At 29.6% G+C, this 22,433-nt stretch overlaps 1 protein-coding gene across 1 annotated transcript in view; it reads right to left on the bottom strand.

Moving 5' to 3' along the window:
* Positions 1-11,756: 11,756 nt before the first annotated feature.
* LOC111622123 (zinc finger protein 91-like) overlaps positions 11,757-22,433 on the bottom strand; it is a 42,940-nt gene continuing 32,263 nt past the window's right edge. Inside the window, exons 2-3 of the mRNA XM_023364450.1 lie at positions 14,307-17,323; positions 11,757-13,642 (exon numbers count right to left, since the gene is read on the bottom strand). Of these exons, the coding sequence (XP_023220218.1) occupies positions 13,064-13,642; positions 14,307-17,306 (3,579 nt within the window). The 5' untranslated portion in view covers positions 17,307-17,323 and the 3' untranslated portion in view covers positions 11,757-13,063. The remainder of the gene's footprint in view (positions 13,643-14,306; positions 17,324-22,433) is intronic.

Here is a 22,433-nt window from a genome sequence, read left to right on the forward strand (position 1 = left end):
TTTTTTATTGATCTTGATTAGAAATATCAGTAACGTCTTTATTTTTTTCATTTTTATCATAAAAAGTTTTTATATATAACAAAATAAAAATATGTTATTAATCAAAAATTTGTTTTAATGTTTGTTCAATTGAAGACAGTGATTTTTTTCTAGAATTTGTATTCGAATACCAAATTGCTTAAGTTGGGGACAGTTTGAGTACTGAGATACTGCTGTATTTTGTTTGTCATTTTTACGATTACTTACTATGGTTAGAAAAGGTTAATAACACCTAAAAATGTTTAAATAAACTTTATTGAACACAAAGATTAATGTATAAAAACAAAACACAGTGACAGTTTTAAAGACTAAAATCTGAAAGCAACAACACCTGGTTGATAAGAAAGCTAGGATGAGGAAGAAAAAAATAGCAATATCAGTTTTCATTAAACTAGACTCAAAAGATACAAAATAAATTGAACAATACAAATTTCTATATGTATATTAATATATAATATATATATATATATGTATATATATAATATATGAACACTTATGCATTCATTCATACATCTTATGTACAAAAAAGTTTTCTAAACTGTAAAAAACTTTACCAAAGTGTATAGGTAAAACTTGTCCAATAAATGTAATTTACATTTAGCGGAAAATGTTCCCCGGTTTTCCATAAATTTTCGTATTAAAATATACTAATATTTTCAGATATTAATTGAAAAGAAAAACAAAAAACAACACAGTGTTTAAGTAATAAACAATCTAATGTTGAGTAAGTCAGATTCAAAACTAAAATAATTTGAGTAATACAGTCTTGTTACTAAGATGTACATCAACATAACCGAGTTGCGTACAGATTTTATAAAATTCGGCAAGTGCTTAATAATNTTATGAAGGCATAGAGCCTTTACTACATGAAAATGAAAATTAATGAATACACTGTGTACAGTAATTTACCTGATAAGACAGACCTCAGAAAAATACTTTGAGAGCTTTTATACTTTTATAAAGCTGTCTATAATGAAAATTAATTAACTGAGGATTTTTTTGCCCTGCCAGGGTGTGGCCAAGTTATCCGGAGTGCCGGGTTATCGAGAGCCGAGTTTTCGAGGTTCTACTGTATTGCAGAAATATCAATAATTAAAATGGAAGAGTACTATTTCTAAGGTTTAAGAAAGCTGACTCTTGCTTGACTTTCCTGGCATTTGAAAAGAAGTTTAAGGAGACTATTAAGTTATATAATTTTCAATTCTAATGCCATATAAAATTTAAAGAATAAGAGGAATAATTTTGTTGAATTATGAGAAATTTCTCTATTTAAAAAAAATATTTAAAGTTTAAAAACATTGATACATTAGCAGAACATTGAAACTGTGTGTGGCACCATCTGAAAAAAAAAATATTTTTGATAAAATTTCATGTTATTAAATTATTATAAAAAGGCAAAAAGTTTAATTTTGAGGGCAGAGATGAGTTTCTAAAATTCTAAGTACCAATGAGTAAAATTTTCATTAAGTCTGACTCCATTCAAGACATGACACAACCTTCCATCTCACCCTAACCTTTACACAGTACCGCTAATATTTTATGTAGCAGAAAAACTTTGAAAAAATCACCATGACACAATACAATGCACACATCAATATTATATTTGTCAACAACTTCAATTGTTATATTCCAACAGAGATCTCATTGTGGCCCCAATATAATGTAGAGCAACCATGTACCACTCTGAGATCATATGACCAAAAATGTTAATAAATAAAAACCTGTGAAATGCAGCAAAACTTAAATATTATATTACTAATGAGGAATTATACTTCTGACTCTTGATCCTTGGTTGTGAATACAACTGTTTTGAACTATTTTGGTCAAGTTCTTCCTTTTTATTATCTTGAATGTATTACTTCTCTTGAACATTGTAAAACGTTCAATTTTTGGAATTAGAATGTATGTTTACAACTCAAACTGGAACTTCTACAGATAATTTTTTATTCCAGCAACTTAACTCTGATTAAATAATGATTAATTCACTAAACAAATGTTAACAGTGATCTTCAGGCCACTTATCAAAATTATATCTTGGAACAAAATTCAAAAATACTAGAACATAAAAATGCATTCCAAAAATCATTTATTTTTCAGTGGAACTGAAAAATAAATGTTCCAAAAACCAGTATAGGAATAGTTATAACAACACTCCCTTTTTGGGTCAACCACTTTTTTAACCTTCCTACAGCCAATTTACATATAAATTGTGTGATTTGCATGACTTTCTGCCAAAGACAGATTCAGGGGAAAATCTAATTTCTCTTTATGTAATTAAAGCAAAACTTTTATATTGTTTATGTAATTTATAAGTAATTTTTAAAGTGTAACTAAGTTAAAAAGTAGAAAAATCTTAAAATATAAGCATTTATTTTAAAGGAATAAGTTTTCTGTTAGGAGCAATTGTTCCTGTAAGATTTTTATTCCTATCACTGTTGCTCTTGATCTATCTGCTTTCGGTTATTAAGCTTATAATTTCACACCTATTTTTATTAAAATAATCCTTTAATGACTAATACACACCTTTGGATGACTTTAAAAGTGGATTTGAAGTTACATAACTTTTGGAAAATAATTACTTGTATACTAGTTTGCTTCTTTTTACCTTCTATAAGATGTAATGAATCCAAAATTCCAAATATAAATTTCAAAATTAAGTTGCTAAATGAACTTAATTTGTAAAAAATTTACATTGCATAAATTTGCTGGATGTAATCAGTCACTTTTAAAACCACTTAACATTTTAGTTTATTTGTCGAAAGAAACCACCTTCTAGTCCAACACTCACCAGAGTTCAAGAATAAGAGACCAATTAATTTTCAATGTTTTATTTATAAATTATTTCATAAATTCTTTGCGTTAAACTGCAATGCAAATGTCAAGACATTGAACATTATTTCCGAATAAATTTAATTCTACGTTTCACTGTTTCAGCAACTTCACAGATGATTACTAATAATAGGATATTGTGACATTCTGAACAAAGAAATTTTTTCTTTGTGTTGGTTCATTAAAAAAGAGGCATCCAAATAAAACTTATTATATGACACTCAACAATCTGATTATTTTATGTCAACAATCTGTGGCATTATCATTCAATAGATAACACTGAAAAAAAAGATCAATTGTTATTCTGAATCTAGGTCAAGTATGTTATCAGCAGAGAAGTATCATCATGAAACTAAATCTGTCATCTGAGAATGAAAACATTTATTAGATGAAATTCACGACCTCTATAGAGGTCACGAGAAAGAGAGAGACCATTATCACATTCTGATGTCTTTAGACCTTTCCTAAATCCAGGCTATATACTTAATGGGAAAAATGATCATTCATAATTCTACTGTTAGGGAAGTTTTTACTAAAGGAAAAAAGAAATCATTAAAAAATTGTGTATTCATGAAAAATTTATTGTGGACTAAATTTCCGTAACTGCCAAATGAAAATTTAGTCATCTTATTGAATTAGGACTTCTAATTATAATGTATACTAATTGGGCTGCAATTTTCACATTGTATACCTATACATTCCCATTGTCATATGTCTGTCCTTTGTTAATCTCAAGAATGGAATTAGATGAAAATTGAGATCAGATATGGAATGCTTAGGAGCTGGAGGCCCCAATTAACTATTATGAACTGGATGGAAGTCATGTGATTTTTTTATTCTTAAATTAAAATAGGACTGTAGTGTTTGGGCTTCAATTTTTAATGTCACAATAAGTAATTGCTTGTTAAAATTTAAAGTTGATGAAACTTTAAATTATTAATTAATTATTTAAATTAAATTAGAATAAAATTTTATTCTAGAAACATCATTATAATAGAAAGTAACATAAATTCTTAAACAAATGCATTCAATCCTTGACATTTCATAAAATTTTAAAATAAATCTAATCATTAAGAATATGTTTAAATCCATACTATGCTTCTAAACACCATATCATTAATTGTTTACAGGTAACTGAACATCTTACACGAGCAACTTGCATCTGAATATAAATTCAGCTTTAGTTATTGCCATTTTTAATTTTAAATTAGGCTGATTCAGCAGGTAATCAAAAGATCAGTATTATGTTGTTAGCAGTACAGCTTAGACTTTTTAAAGGATCCAGTCAGTCCTTTATGGATTGCAAAATGCCATTTTTTTTTAAGCTATCTTTCAGGTTGTGTTGCTTTTTGTGCCATTTTGGTGTTGTGTCAGATATTGAGTTGGCTGTTGTGCGATTCTTGAGTAAAATAAGTAATAGTGTAAGAATCAAGTGAAGTTTACCTATTGTTTAGTTCCTTGATGAAACAGAGTTGAGCACTCTGAGATCTTTAAATCTAAAACTATTTAACCATGCTAATTATGAGCTATTAAATCATTTGATCCATTTAAGTCAGTTGGTGCAGATGGCATCAATCGTGGCTCATCTGCAATTTGAAGCTAATATTTTAGCTCCCATTCTGTCACATAGTCCATTGCCTACCTGGCATTAGACTGTGTGTCACCTTTCTGGCAACCAGTTAATATGATTTCCATTCCTAAGTTTGCATTCAGAGTAAGATTTCTTGCCAAAGCTTTTTTGACCTATTCGTCTAATGTTAAAGACATTAGAGAAGTTTATTGATAGGCATCTGAGGGAGATTTGTGTAGGTTCTTTCTCCATTCTCTTCAGTTTGCTTATCAACCCAGCACAACATGTGATGCTGCATTACACAGTTTCATCTTCCAATTGAGAAAGCCTTGGAAGGAGATTGTATTATTTCTTTGACATTGAGGGTACTTTTCATAAGACTTCTTTTGAGGTTATCAAACACATTATTAACTTGGATGTCGCATCAGTCCAGCTGTTATCTGGACTGATTTTATGCTGCACCATTGTAGTGTGGTGATTTCCCTTTCTGGTACTTCCCGAGTGCACAATACATTGTGTAAGGCCATCCTTAAGGTGGCATCCTTTCACCCTTGTGTTGTCTCACTGTGGATGATTATGGTTAATAGGTTAATGGTTCTACGTTGTATGCCTAGTTATGCAGACAATATAGTTCTGATTTGCATGAGGAAATTTCCTGGTAACCTGCTTCAAAGAGGCCTGACTTGTGTGCAGAACTGGTGAAGGCATAATAGCTTAAGCATCAATCCTGACAAAACTGTTGTTTCCTTAACTTGCAGGAAAGCCCTAAGAGGCCTTTCCAACTTCTATGTGGTAAAAGGGATGCACTTTTCTTCAGTCATGTACAGTACTTTGTGGTATTACAGTAGACCCCCCTACAGTAGATAATTCTGTGTTATATGAATTCCATGTTGTACGAGTCACTTAGATTTTACAAATACGTGAGCTGTTCACAGCCTGGCACACGTATAGGGTGTTATAGAGGGGTCTACTATATTTGACTCTAGCCTATTATGGATCTTATGTTTGCCCTTACCTAGCACCAATTTAAAATATATCTTCTGATTATGTAGAGGTGCTCTTGGCAAAACTTGAGTCTACAAGTGTGTCCTCTTTTGGATTTTTACTGTGGTGGTTTGACACAAAATAGCCTATGCTGCCTTAGTTTAAGTAAAAAACAATAACCGAATCTTGATAATACATATATCATCACTACATAAATATTTCTATAATATGTTTAATATAATATGTATAATATATAATTAAGATACGTTCAAGCTGGTCCTCCTCCAATAGAGGCAATTAATTTGAAAAAGAAAATGAACAATATGAGAGTTGCTTAATTAATATGTGGGAGAGAGAAGAAATGAAAAGCAAATCATGACACTAATTCATTGAAGTAGACTGATGGACTGGACCATCAGGCAATTGTCAGTGGGTTTCAGAAAATGGGGTCAATTGGAACTTTGTTGTATTAAATTTTGAAAATCAAATCATATTTTTATTTTTTGATTTTCTGCCATATGGGCACTAAGAGGCTTTTTTTCCATACCCATCATGGATTTGACCAGGCCCACAATGAGAGCTGCAGTATTATGGCCCATGTCTTGGAACAAACTGCCCACAAAACAGTCCAGTTTTTCATCCACCCAGATTCAATCCTGGTTTCTCAGAACAGTAGTTGAAACTATAACCACCTTGGCAGGCCATCCAGTTTAAAATACTTATGAATATTTTTATTTGGACATAATCTTTTATAAATGCTCATTCAAAATTGATATCAAGAACTGTTTTAATGAAAATTATAAACTTTTAGGGTCTTACTTAGACAAAAATGCACAAGTTGCTAGTCTGGGACTCTAATAAAGTTCATTTGGATTAGAAAAAAAAAGATTTCACTATGTAGAAGTTATAATGATAAATATCAGGTTACATAAAGGACTTAAGGCCTAGATACAAGTTGCATCCCTTTACAAATAGAAGATAAGAAAATATTAAACTGCAGTGCAATGAGTAAATCAAATAGAGACCAAAACATTTTTTTTTTCTTTTGTTTTACTGTGTGCAAGTTTATATTTCTAAGTACCAATGATAAAATTACATTATTATGTGTATTTAAAAATATTAATTAACAACTACCAATCAGGACCATCTAGATTTGTGTCAAAGCATACAACTGGCAATGAAAGCATACCCTGATGGACTATTATAACAAAGTTTAATTCAGTATTGTTCAGTATATTATTGTTTGCGTTTAAGATGATCTGTAAAGAAAGTTTATCTGATTATACAATATATGCAATTTTTACTGGGCTCTGACAGCTTTAAATGGATTAAACAATACAAAAAGATTTTATGAATTGAATATATCAAATTATGTAGTGTATTAGCTGCTGCCTAGCAACAACTTCCTGTCCATAATATTAGAAATTCTAAAATGTGTTGTTTGACTGATGATGAGCTATAGGCTTGAAAGTGCTTGTTGATATATACATTTGATTCATTCAGTTATATTTTACTCCAGTAAGGCAGTTTGTCTCTGTTTGTTAATTTAATATCTAGAGTTCTCATACATTTTACTTATGTATTAAACCTGTTATCAGTTTGTTGAAGCTATATACTTCTTTCTAAATCCCACATTAAAAAATAAAATTGTTCTAAGTGAAACACAATCTCAAAAATCCATATATAATTACTGTGTAATCAATTCGGCATCTACTATTAGAGGGATAAAGTAAGGCATAGAATAAAAATTTGTAAAGCATAAAATGATCTTATATAAGTTGTTTGGCTTCTATTGAAAAAGTTACTATAAATTCTGAATTAAAATATCAACTTAACATTTAAATATCATTTGAAAAACTTAAAATTTTTATATTAGACTCAAATACAAGCTGGAATTCAAGGAAAATATTCTAAGCCAGTGTTTCCCAAAGTTTTGATATCTGTTTACCATTCTTAAATTTTCATAAATACCAAGTACCTCTAGTCAAAAACAAATTTATTTCACACTACCCAAATGCAGCATTTATCACAGCTTGATTAGGAAAATTTATACAAAACATAGAATTTATTGAAAAATGCACCCATATTTACCCAATTAAAAGCAGATCTTTTTAAAATTTTTTTCATGGTTTAAAAAATGTCTCTTGACTTAGGATCACTGTCAGTAAAGTAGGTGACAACCTTTATTGACATCAAAAGTTTGGAAAAATATTGCCAGAAGCCACCACAGATAAGTTTCTGTGAATTTTGTAAGCTCACATGGAAAAGTACTTCAAAAGGAGTCATCACTGGTGCATTTAAAAAGTATTCAATTTCAAATGCACTTGACAGCACAGATGATGTTCCATATCAAAACAGAAACAAAGAATCAAGTGACACCAAACCTGAGTCATCTAATGACAGCAACTGAACAATTAAATGGTATAAAATTTATTCCATATGCTTGATAAATAAAAAATTAAAATTTATTATCATTTTTGACTTCCTGGGGTCAGCTTACAATCAGTGTCAGCTTATATTGGAATAAATACAGTATGTTAAAAATAATTTATTACTTTAGTATTTTTTCTAAATGATTCTGCATGACAATAATACATAGCCAAAAACTACCACATACTCCATAAAGACTTTGTAAATCCCAGGGCACACTTACCACACTAGGAAACACTGCTATAAGCTAAATGCTATCCCAGTCTGCAGAAAATGAATCTTCTCAAGAGAGAATTTGTTTCAACTCCAACTTTTCTAAATTAAAATGATCACATTAAGAATAACCAATCAAATTGCTATTTTTATAATTATTTTTCATTTTCCAAATCTGAAGTCTAAATGAAATTAGCAGTAAACAAATACAAGGTGATCCAAAAGTCAGTTAACTCAAATATACTGTATATTATAGTTAAACCCAGTTTTAAAACTGCATATTATATATAATTCATTCATTACATTTAAAATAATTGAATCATGTATAAATGACACAACTAATTGGATTTAACTGTTATTAAAATAATCTTAAAATACAAAGTGGTGCATAAAATGTAGCCCTGATCCAGTTCAAATCTATGGCATTAGTGTATTGTGTGGAGTGAACCAACGTCACCAGTTGAGCAGACTTGTGGTGAGTGAACACTAGTGTCACATATTGTGCAAATCTACACACAATACAGGAATTGAGGGTAAAGTACTGTACATCATCAGTGCCATTGATATCATTGTTTCACCAGTTGTTCCTAAACTTGATGTGCACAGCTGTGCATAGATTCAATAAATAACTACTTTCAACATTTATTATGATGATATCAGCAGTTGTAACTGTGTTTATTATTGTATTATTCTGTTTCTGCTAAGCTGCAACCTAGGGCTATTTTTTTGTTTTTCACCTGTATATCTAGATCATTTTGTACATCAAAAATGTTAGTTTTAACAGCAATAATGATTACTTTGCAAGAAGATACTTAAAATGCTTAAAAAGACATTAATCAAAATGTAAATAATTCAAAGAAAATTACAGAAAGGTTACATAAAGTATAAGGCATTTATTAACAGATAAAATGTTTTTTATACTTCCTCATTCTATTATTATTGGATTCTCTATGCGTTTAAATCGATACAGAATGACGGAAACATTTGCTTGAGTGTTTAAACAAAACTGAAATAGACTAGCTTAAATCAAACATCTCAGTCAAGTTAAGTGCCTTATTCAAATTTTGTTTAGATGATAAAATAAATGTTTCTATCATTCTTAAGTCAATTCAAATGTATGGAGGATCCATTGATAGAATGAGGAAGTACAAAAAACATTTTATCTGGTAACAAATTTTCTAATCTTCTTGTAGCCTTTATGTAACTTCTTTGATTTTTAGTGAAAAGTGTATACTTGAAACTTGTCTTTAAATAATTCAAAATCAAATATAGAGTTTCATGGCTTTTTGAGTTAATAATTTGTTTTTTTAATAGCTTTGTGTGAAATTCGTAACTTGTCTCATAAAATAACATAAAACAATTATGTATAATTCAAATTTTTTTCCCTTCTTAACCAAAAAACTTCACCATTTCAGATCAAAATTACGTAATAAGAGTATATACATGTTTTTAAATATCTTAAATATACATTACAGACATTTTTTTTTCTAAATTCAATTTTGAAAATTACATCAAACAATCAAATTAATACAATTAACTTTTAAATTTACTGACCAATAACATTTTTTTTTTTTTTGTATTAAATATAAGCATAGAAATAAATATGGTAATTTCTACCATTTGAAAATAGATAATTCAAGATCCAAACAACAACTCGAAATTGGAAAATACACCTTAACATTATCACACCCTGAGCTTGATATGTGATTTATACCATGACTTTTAACTATAATGTGCATTTTGTTAAATTCGAAACAGTCTTCATTAACAAAGAAAATTTTAGAAATTATGTATTTAAATGCAATTTGTTTTACACTTTGCAAGTTAGGAACATTCATTTATTGCCGAGTTATAAAGATATTTACATAGCCTCTATCTTTTTTTTTTTTTGTTTGTTTTTTTTTTTAAATTTTATTTAACATACAAATTGGAAAAATACATCTCAGTTATTCCAAATTTTTATTTTAATTGCATACAGAAAAAGCTCATTCGATTTCCGTGTAAATACTTTAATAATTATCACAATAACAAAATCGTGGATACACACATCATAACTAATTCCAAAAACTTACTCAAGTTTTTTTTTCTTATATTTGTTCTCTTTATAAAAACTTTTTATAAAGTATTTATATTTATTTTTTCAAAAATAATAGATAAATATCCAAATCTTTTTTTTAAGATTATTTATATTAAGCTTTAAAGTAATTAAAAAATATAACCATTCTACCAAAAAATAATTTACCAACAATACAAATTTCTATATGTATANATGTACAAAAAAGTTTTCTAAACTGTAAAAAACTTTACCAAAGTGTATAGGTAAAACTTGTCCAATAAATGTAATTTACATTTAGCGGAAAATGTTCCCCGGTTTTCCATAAATTTTCGTATTAAAATATACTAATATTTTCAGATATTAATTGAAAAGAAAAACAAAAAACAACACAGTGTTTAAGTAATAAACAATCTAATGTTGAGTAAGTCAAATTCAAAACTAAAATAATTTGAGTAATACAGTCTTGTTACTAAGATGTAGTACATCAACATAACCAAGTTGCGTACAGATTTTATAAAATTCGGCAAGTGCTTAATAATAATTAAAATTAATTTTGTAATTTTTAAACACATTGAACTATGTGGAAAAAAAAAATGTTTATTACAAAATTACTGTTGTTCTTTGAACAATTGTTGTTAATTGATGAAAAGAAAGATTTATGTTACTAATCATATCAAAATGTAATATTGTATTTATTAGCATAATGATTTTTTTAAAAATTTTTGTATTAACATAAGTCATAATGGATGTTTAAATACATAAGTAAAATTATCATCTTGAAAGAATGATTACTTTAAAGTAAAAAAACTTTACTATATTTATATATTTTAAAATTTTTAACAGTCTTATATAGAAAAATAAATAATCAAATAGCCAAACATCTACAGCTAGGTTATTTTTGGGTTAGAATTAAGCCAATTATAATTTATCAAATTACAGAATTTAGCTTAAAGGCTAAACTTCGTAATGATTCCATAATAAATTTCATAATAAATTCTATAATTTGATTAATAATTAGCTTAATTCTAGTTCAAAAATCTGGCTTGTTTACATTCGGCTGTTAGGAATTTCTACAACTGTTTATTTATTGATAAATAAAAATAAAACTGTTATTGTCAATTATTTAAGAGCTTTCATCTTTCATATGAAAATATCTAAATTTTGTACACAAAACTTTTTATGGTTACAATTATCTTAAATAATAGTAACAGAAATCTGTACAACAAATTGATATTTTCAGATCCAAAAGCTCTCACAAAGTGTTGATTTTTTAAATAAATAATGTAATAATATAAATTAAATCACGTTTCCTAGTTTTGAGCATTTTAAATATCATATTTATAAATAATAATTTAATTTTAGCATCAGTATTTTTTTTTAATTAAATAAGAAGGATTGTAAACCTTTGTTTCTGGAGGAGTTTAATAGAAGGATTAATATTTACTGTCATAAGTTCTGTCTTCAAATTACACAAAAACTATAAAAATATATAGGTACAAAAATTAATATAAAATGTAAAATATCAATATAAATATGTTATTAAAAATAAATTTAGCATAATTTGTATAATGAAAATAGTAAACAAAATTTAACTTATAACATATTTAAAAATTTTAAACTATTTATTTAATGCTAATTAAAATTTCCAATAAAATTTACATTAATATATTAACATGGACTCAAGATGATTTAAAAAATCAAATTCTTTGGTATAAAAATATGGAAAATATTTATCAAAGTCCTTTCCATAGTACAGGTATTTCAAATAGGAACTGTTTGTAACTTCTCAGTCAAATTAGCAACAAAGTTACAAAATCTGGACTGAGTTTATTAACTTACAACATTAAAGTATTAATCCTTCAATATAAAGCCACTTTCAGGTTGGAGCACTAATGCACTAACCTGATATTCATGTTGGCAAGCTAAGGCAGATGCATGTTCAGATTAATGTCAACTAGAGGAACTGAGTTTGCCCTGACAAGCACCAGCTATTCATTTCACTGGCATTTAGAGTTACTAGAGCACTCTAGAGAATACTAGCACTCCAACCTGAAAGCAACTTATTATAATATAATAAGAGTATAATGCACTTACTTCCATACAGTTGAGATAAAAATATTCTCAACTGATAATTGCTTAAATCTGTTAATAATTTTTCTGGGCTTTGCCAATGTAATGATAGATTAAATGTATAGTTAACAAACTACTGAAATCAATATTTATTAATAATGTAAATGTTGATTTTTGAGATAAAATTTTATTATTATTTATTCCACAAATAAATACTAAAGTTTTTCCAATTTATTACTTAGAATATAATTAACGTAGTTATTTTCATTGTTAATTAACGTAGTTATTTTCTAATATAACTCATTAATTTAAATGCAACTTAGTTGCCACGTCCTTAAGATGACTCATGTATAAAACTTTACTTTGTATTTCTTATAATCAAATAAAAAATATCATCTTTGTTTTTATAAACCAAAGACAAAACTTAAAGTCAATCATTATGCAAATAAATACAATACAATTAAACACTTTTCTTAATAAGCAAATAAAAACCTGAAAATATTTTGATATGACTTGTTAAAATATAACATTATGAATGATATACTTCTTTTTCTTTAACATTCTATCACTAATTATGGAATGTCTACGGACAAAATATTAAACACATGTTAATCTTAAATGTACAATATTCAACTGAATTATAAATAAATTTTTAATAATTATAATGGTCAATGAAATAACAATTAAAACTTTATGAAGTTCTAATAACTATAAATATGGAAATTAATATAAACACCCAATATTTAACAGTATAAAGTTTCATATCTCTGAAACTATAATATCTTAAATGATTTTTCAATTAGAAATATTTTAACAGAAATCAAATCATAGCACATTATAGTTAAAAAGACATAGTGTTTAAAAAATTTAACCTAATATTCTGTTGCCATATCTTTCACAATACTATGTGATTTTACATGTTTGTCACATTGATCTTTTCGAAAGAAAACTCTTCCACATATAGTACACCCATGTTTCCATACACCTGTATGCTGACGGCGATGTCTTTTACAGCTACTATAATTAATGAAAACACGTTCACATTCTTCACACTTATATATTTTTTTTCCTCTCTGGAATAATACAATTGCACGTGGCCTCTTTGGTTTACTAGAAGGCAATGATTCGCAATTATCATCATTCAGTAAAGTCAATTGTTCATTTTCGACTTCTGCTACATCGCTAACGGAAAGCTTTTCTGAATCGGCATTGTCACTGGCAGCAATAGTTAAAATGTCGAGTGCTGGCTCAACTGTAATTTCCTCAACTTCTGAACTAGGATATTGGGAAACTGGAATAGAATTTGCATTTTGTTCATTTGTCCAAACTGGCAAATCTCTTTGCTGTAAATTATAATCATTTCTTGCATTCCAACTATTAAACTGGAAATTTTGACCAGCAACACCAACAAATGGAACTATTTCCTGTGTATGGAAGACATTCTTTTCAACCTAGAAATGATTACAATTATTAATACTTCAATATATATTTTGAAATTGATAAAATTAAAAAATGATAAGACTTAGTTTCTAAAAAAACAAATTTGTGTCTTTGACTATGGTAATGCATTGTACAAGTATGAAAAATTTGATTTTTAAATCACTATTCACAACTTAAAGCAGCATGTAATTACAGAAACAAGTTAACATAGTAGTAGTGTCATCTAAATACCATCTAACATTTAACCAAATTGCAAGTGTTACAGATTTGATTCCTGCAATTCACTCATTTTATAAATTAATTAGTTTAAATAATAATTAATCATCAGTGCTTACAACAGATGGCAACATATGTATCTGTATTACCTAATTTGTCTAATTATTATTATTAGCCAAAGGTAATTAGCTGGAAGTAAATGTAATTTAATAAATTTTAGTAATGGTTAATTCATATTTAGTTTAATCTAAACAGATGATTTAAATTATTATTAATGAATGATTAAAATGAATATGGAAGATCTTAATCTTTAGATATCACTAAATTCTTATGAAGTCTTTTAGATATGTGAAAGATCTGAGTGTAAAAAGTTTTTACAGCACCTTTATTGAAGTATAGATAAATAGATATTCTTGATAATAAACTAAAAGAATAAACAATAAAATTTAAATGTCTCACCTCTGTCTTTGAAAAATCTGAATCCATCATTCGATGGCTTGATAAAGAAAATTCATTATTTTGAGAAGAATTATAATTTGCTTTACAATTTATTTTAGCTTTTGTTTGAGCTAAAATTTGTTCTTCTTGATCTTGTGGATAGGTTTCAATTGTTGATACAAAAGTTCCACACTTCTGCATATGGGATAACATATGAATATGTACAATTTCTTGTGACCCTTTATGATGACACACTGAACATTCATACATATCCATGACTACATGTGCTAACTGTTTATGTGCTTCTAACATTTTTGCTTCATTGTATTCTTTTAGGCACAAATTACATACATACTTTCGACTAGATTTACTTTCAGAACTGTTTGTTAACACAGATGTTTTAGTACATAAGTGACTCAATAAACTATTATGAGTACTAAATTGTCGATGACAGCGTGAGCACTGTTTGTATGATCCTTGACTTCTTCTTAAGGTGTCTTTTTCTTCTATTGAACAATCTAAATTGTTCATCTCAGGTCTGTGAAGACCATGAGTATCTTTAAGATGTACTACCATTTCTGTCATACTCTGAAAGACTAAAGAGCATTTAATGCATCCGTAACCTCCACTTTCTTGATGATTAGATTCATATGCTTTTGCAGTACCATTAACACTTCTCGATGTTATACTGGCTTTATTACTATAATCTAATGGATATATGATATCAGTACTTTTACTATCATCAGCTTCCAGTTCTGATTCAGAGTTACACGAAACATCAGAACCTTCATTCATTTTAATTTTTTCATTAGATGTACTTGATGTTTTATCTGAAGACTGAACATAATGAGAGCCTGGTACTTTGTGAGAAGATATCACATGTTCTTTTAATGAATATGGATCTGGATAACACACACTACAGTAATAACAACAAAATATATCACCATTTGATTCCATTCCAAAATGACGTGAAGATTCGTGATGCTGAAGGTGATCCTTTCGAAAGAAATATTTTCCACAGTATTTGCATGAATGTATCCAGTTTCCTTTATGCATTCTAACATGTCTTCTAAAACTGCCTTGATTTGTAAATTTTCTCACACAAATCTTACAGAAAAATGATTTGGATCTTTTATCTGTTGCATCTGTTGGTGGCATAATTTCTTCAGAAATTATTTTACTATTTTCATTGTCATTACAAATTTCAGATTCTCCATTAAATGTTTCATTTTCCTTATTATCTATTACTTTTGGATTATCATCATTTGCATTTTCATTTCCATTTGTTGCTTCATTTTCTTTAGGAAATTCCGATTCAGCCCAACCTTTCATGCATTCTTTTGTGTGAATGTTAAATTTTTCTTCATCCTGGAAACAAACTGAACATTTTGAACAAGTGTATGTTGAAGAATGTACTTTTAAATGATCCTGATGATCTTTATGTGACAAGGACACTTTTCCACATAATGTACATGTAAACCATTGAGTAGCATGGAAGCTATTTTTATGTAATTTCATGTGACGATTATAATTATTTAATTTATAAAAATTTTTCTGACATATTTTACAATAACCAGCAACTTTATCCTCATTTGTTTCAGAAATATATTCATTTTTAGTGATAGATTTTGTTGATTCTTCCAAAGAACTGAAATCTGTTTTTGATGTATTTAAATCTTTAATAGTATTTTCTGTTTGATCTGTTTGCTCTAAAATTATCTCTTTTCCCTCATGAATCTGAAAATGCTCTCTAAGAGAAAAAGCATCATTTGCTCTGTGACCACATTCAAAACAGATATATTCTGAAGTTAAATGATGATTCTTTATATGTGTATTAAGTGATTCTGACCGAAAAAAACTCATACAACAGTATTCACACATGCTCGGTTTCATACCTAAGTGCATTCTTCTATGTCGAAGATAACTGCTATGATTGATAAATGTCTTCTGACATGTTTCACAAACAAAAATACCTCTTTTTGGTGTTCTTTTAATGGTTAATTTTGGAATACTTTCTTTGACCGAAAGATCACATGGTAATTCTTGATCACCAACAACAATTGAATCAGATTCTAATATTTGTATCTTATTATCATTATTTAATAAATTATTTGGATTTTGCCTCTTTCTTGGAAGATTATTATTTGACATGGGATAACATACTTGTCGATGAGCTAATACTTCTTCCCGATTTTTTAATGGCTGAGAACATATTGTACAAAGCCAAACTACTGAATTATTATTTTCATTTTCTTGAGAAGGATTTTTCTTCACTTGATTTTGAAAAACTGGTTGATTGTATGGGATTTCTTGGTTTGTTTGTCTATTTATATTACTTTCTTCTCCAAATAAACTTTTATATTGATTAGGTTTCTCTTCAGGAACAATAGTATACAAATCATTTTTTCTCTTTTGAGAATATCGTAATCTTTGAAGCGGTAAACCACAAGCTTGAAGTGGTTCTTTATTATGAGCCTTTTGATTATGTTGTTTTAAAGTTTCCGTATCTTTAAACCACATCCCACAATGACACAACCTAATACTTTGTCTAGTACTACCATGAGCCTTCTCAGCATGTTGGATTAAAAGATATCGACGAAAATAACGTTTACCACATTCCCCACAAATATGACTTTTTCCTGTAATATGCATTCGCAAATGACGTCTGTAACTTCCATAATTTGTAAAAACCTTCCAACATATCTTACACTGATAAGAAGAATCCTCACTCTGGTTGGTAAATAATGAATAATAATCTTCTGTCAACAAAGATGAATCATTTAAATTCATAAAAGTTTCATTAACATACTGATTATAATTATTGTCCATAACATTAGAAGAAACATCACAATCTTTGTCATTTAATGCATTTTCTTTATCTTGAATGGCTTTAGTTTTAATTCTTCCTCCTTGAAAGCACTGAAGGCAATGCTCCTGTAATTCTTGTGGATTGTTAAACATTTTCCAACAGTTTCCACAAACATGGCATCTGTTAGCAGCTTTTTCAGGATCTGCTTCCATTGAAATTGAATAGAAACCTATAAGCATAAAATGATTAATGTAAGAAAATATATATAACTGATCAGTAAATTATTTTATACTATATTAATAAAATAATTGAAAAATTATTTTAAGACAAAAAAGATAAATATATAATATACAATTTTAGATAAAAAAGAAAGTTAGTGGCTGTTTACTAAAATTTATCTCTAACTTTAATTCTTTCACTTGCTATAAATTACGAGGTAGGTATAAAAAGTTTCTGGCTTATATTTTAGATGTTATAGGTTTAAAACAAACGATGTTATTTTTCAATATATACTCCTTGCAGTTCAACACAGTATTACATCTTGGAAATAGCATTTCAATCCTTGAAAAATATTCTGCACTTTTATTTGCAAAATGCTCATAAACTGCCTCCTGTAACTCTTCATCACTTTTAAATTTTCTCCTTCAAAGGTCTTTTTTGAGTTTTGTAAACATAATAATCATTAGGTACCAGGTCCAGGCTGTAGCACATGGAAGATGGTCAAGTTCTTCAACCCACACTCCTTCCTAGCAGCCTTGGCAATGGCAACCATATGCACTGGCATATTGTCCTGCAAGAGGTAAATACCCTTACTCAGTTTTTTCTGTGCCTTTTTCCTTGATGGCATTATGCAGTTTGTTAAGTGCAGACAAGTGTATTATTCCCCATTCACTATTGTGTTTCTTTCCTTGAAGTTGATCAGTAGGATTCTTACCAAATCCCAAAATATCGTTGCCATGTTCTTCTTTGATGACTGAGTCATCTTTGCCTTTCTTGGGTATTTTTCATTTGACCTATGGGTCAGATGAAAAGTGCCATCCATTGATTCTCTTTTTGATTAAAGATTATAATATAGGATCATAGTTTCATCCTGTGATGACAGAATCCAGGATTTCCTTCTGATTGCCATGGCAAAGGTCCAAAATTGTCTGACACCTAGTAACATACTGTTGCTTTTGAACTGCAGAAAGAAATCAAGGCACCCATCTTGCACTGACCTTATTCATATGAAGGTGCTTATGAAGAATGTAATGTTCAGTACAGTTGTGTCTGAAAGTCCCAACCTTGCTGATAGTTCCTTCACTTTCAAATGCCCGTCTTGCAGCACCTCTTGCTCAACAAGGAAGACATTCTCTACTTTCAGAATTTCCACTATGAAAGATGAACCTTGTGAGGGCCAGCCCTCACAAGGTTCATCTTCAATGCCCTCTTGGCTTAAAGGAATGGGCTAAATGGTTTCATTTATGGTGAAAAACAAAGAGAAAGCTTCACCATACACATCATTTAAGTGCTGTTTAATAACACTGAAGTAAAACCTTCGTTAGTAAGAAATTTAATGACAACTCTGTACTCAACTTTCAACATGATGCAAATTAATGCAACAAGTCTAACTAAAATGCATGTTTCCAAATAACTTATGCAAATTGGCAGAAAATCTGTTTTATTAAATCAAATACACCTTCCTCTCACTTTCCAGCATTCACTGATTAAAAACAAATGTTTTTGGCTACTTTCAGTGGCCTGCATCAGGTTAAGCAGATTCTATATTGAATATCTATATCTATTATATAATATAGACATTCAATATAGAATCTGCTTAACACAAGCACAGGCCACTGAAGGTAGCCGATAACATTCATTTTTAATCATTGAATGCTGGAAAGTGAGAAGAAAGTGTGAATTTAGTATTTAGAAGATAATTCTAAAGCTGGAAGTAACAAGTCCAAAAACAGATTGCATTATCTGATACTATCATCATTTTATTCCTAATATGTCTAAAATATAGTTAGGTTGTAAACTTTTGGCATCTATTACGTACTTCATGTGAACATTTACAGTCCTTTTCACTGGCCATCTTCAGTTTAGAACAACAAAATTCCAAACTAGTAAAAGTGAATTAAGGAACACCAAAATTCAGATTAAAATTTAAATGTTCAAACACATTGTTAGGCTATTGTTTGAAATACATCAGATTGTTCTTACAAAACTTGATATATATCTACGACCTCTAAGCAGGAAAGAGAAGTCCACAGTCCTTATAATTATTGATTTGCCTCTGGGTGTCAACTTATACATCTCTAGTTCTAGTCAGCTGATGGATGTTCTGTACCAGTCTAATAATTGTGGCTTCCATTCTGCTCATATCCACAGAGCATAAAGGAACTTTTCTTCCAGGAAGTGTTGGGGTCACAGCCTGCTCCCTGAAAGACAGGTTCAATGAGCATGACTCCACTATAAAAAGAAGGTAATGCATCACAGCTTTGGTAGTCTATACATCAGAACAATCTGTGGATGTAAACATAAAAAGAAACAAAGATTATTAGACTGATACAGAACATCCATCAGCTATGTCAATAGAAGAAGTAGAGATTTATAAGTTGACACTCAAAGGCACATCAATAAATTATAAGAACTGTGGAACCATCTCCCTTGTCGAGAGACAGTGTTTTGAAAAACCAGGATAAGAAATATGTACAGTTAATCTCCTTTACTTCTTTTTATGAGTTGTAGTTTATTGTTTAACAAGATAAAAGAATTTACAAAAACTACATATTGTTTGTTTTAAGAAATACTTAATTTTTCTCAAATAGGAAGTCATATATCATAATCTCACACAAAAATTAAAGATTCTTCTGTGAGGGACGAACAGACCCACAATAAAGTGTTATTTTAAATTTTAATTATTGGAAAATTTAATCGGTTAAATTCGAGCGTTTTATCGAGTTAGGCTAAAAGCCATAAAAATTATTTCCCACAGAGTTTGTTCCTTGTAGAGTCGGATCACGTTAGTCAGGGATGTGTCACCAGGAACTTTTGATGGAGAATCCATATTGGACACGAAACCCTTAACGGCAACCACCTGACCTCATGGAAAAACCCAAGAGGAATAAGACGAGAAAAAGGAAAAAGGACCCGAGGTCAGTCGTCATCCAAAGTCCCTCTACAACAGTCGTCTTCACACAGTCCGCTCAACAAAAGTAGTACTCCCGAATTAAAACCGTGACCCAGGATTAACACCGAGAGAAAAAGATCGTGCCTGATTAAGTCTCTACACTTCTCCGTGCCTCCACACCAGTGAACAGACAAGATTCGAAACTAGTGTAAAGAACAGTCCATCGACAAGGTATTTATCAACCCGCGATTCGTTTGTAAACTCTCTCTCTCGAACGGAATAGTATAAATAGGGGGCTATGACCGAAATTGACTCTCTTTGTATTTCCTTTAGTTTTATTAAANTACAGGACGTTTTTTTTTAAACTGACAGTACTCAGAGACATCTGTAGAGCAATCTAACAGCCAGACTGTCGCCAAATTTGGGAGAGTGACTAAGAACGACATGGGAAAGAGATTCTGCAAAGAAAAAATAGTAGTACCCAAATTCGCCGGTAGGGATGGATTTGGTGCAGCTGTAGATAATAATTTGCATAACGCACTGGTAACACCTCAAAATCCAAATTCACAATGATGTGGTCAACGGCAGCGCCACCTAATTTGAGCTTAAAAGACAAGGACAAAAGTCCGAAGCACATTCAGGACTTCAGCAGAGTTCAACTTGTATCTTTTGTTACCTCAACATGTGTTGCTTGTGAAACTTTATTATCTTAACCAATCGAGCACACCAGGTGCTCTTCATGAGTTTAGAACCCAAAACAACCTGTGCAAAGGTCCTCTATCAATTAATGCATTGAAAGACTTGATAAAGAAATTTAAAGAGACAGCATCCTTAGCAGTTTGACCTGGTAGAGGGCAAAAACTGGTGTCTGCACAGACAGTTAGTGATGTTGCAATTGCACTCATTGAAGGTTCTAACCCGCAGATCTAACCCCATGTGACTTTTTCCTGTGGGGTTACTTAAAGTCCAAGGTCTATCTTGGTGGTGTCTCCAACTCAATTGATGACCTTGAAGGACAACATTTCTTGAACTGTGATGAACATTCCTGCAGACATGTTACGTTCGGCCATAGAGAACATGGTGTTCAGGATGCAATGTGTTGTCCAGCAGGACTGTGGTCACACTGAAGGAGGGAGAAAGTTATTTGCTGATTAATTAAACTTTCATTATTGCACTGAAACCTCTGTCTGATTATTCATTCATGTGTTTGTTAATTGCAGCTGGGTTTTATGCAAATTCTTAGCTGATTTGCTACAGCAGTGCCAAATCCACCCCTACCAGCGAATTTGGGTACTACTTTTTTCTTTGTGGAATCTCTTTCCCATGTCGTCCTTAGTCACTCTCCCAAATTTGGCAACAGTCTGGCTGTTAGATTGCTCTACAGATATCTCTGAGTACAGTCAGTTTAAAAAAACACCCTGTATATTGTTAGGGTTTTTCCCAGGAAAAAATTCAGATAGTTGATTTGCAATGTTAGCTGGCTGCTATTGCATTTTTCCTTACAAACCATCAGTTAATGACAACAAAACACTATTCATACTATAACATTCAATAGTATACTGATTCAAAATCTATTTATCTTTAAAAAAATAATAATAAATAAAATAAAAGCTAATATTTTTAATTATTTACAGAAAAATCAATCAACTAAAACCAGCTTTGAGAAAACAATCTTGTTAAAATTGTAATATACAGTATATGCTAGAAGTTAATTTTTTCTTTTTTTAACTTTTAAGCTAAACATTTTACATTTATGATTACAGTAGAACCCTGATTATCCAAGGTAATGTGAACTAATGCTATCTCAGATAACTGAAAACTCAGAAAAAACAAATGGTCACCGGTCACAGAAATTTCTGATTTAATATTTACTATTTAATTGATTTAATATATATATAAATAAATACAGCAGAACACCACTTATCTGAGTTAATGTAGATTGATGGTAACTTAGAAAACTTAGAAAACATGGATTTCCACAGCCATTTTGGATTAAAAATTACAAAAAATGTAAAGTTATAAAAAGATTTATATAGTATCACTTAAGCCTTATTTTATATCTTATTGTTTTTATATTTAAAGTCACTACTTTTTTACACCATTTATTAAACAGTTAATACATACAATAGTTTTAAAAAAAAAAAAGTGTATTATTGCAGTAACATTTTATTATGAATGGTTTATCTCACATTGAAGGATAAAAGGGAACATATACAAATAATTTTGT

Source organism: Centruroides sculpturatus, unplaced genomic scaffold, assembly GCF_000671375.1.
Source record: "Centruroides sculpturatus isolate CEXI.00-Female unplaced genomic scaffold, Cexi_2.0 scaffold14, whole genome shotgun sequence".
Classification (NCBI taxonomy): Eukaryota; Metazoa; Arthropoda; class Arachnida; order Scorpiones; family Buthidae; genus Centruroides; species Centruroides sculpturatus.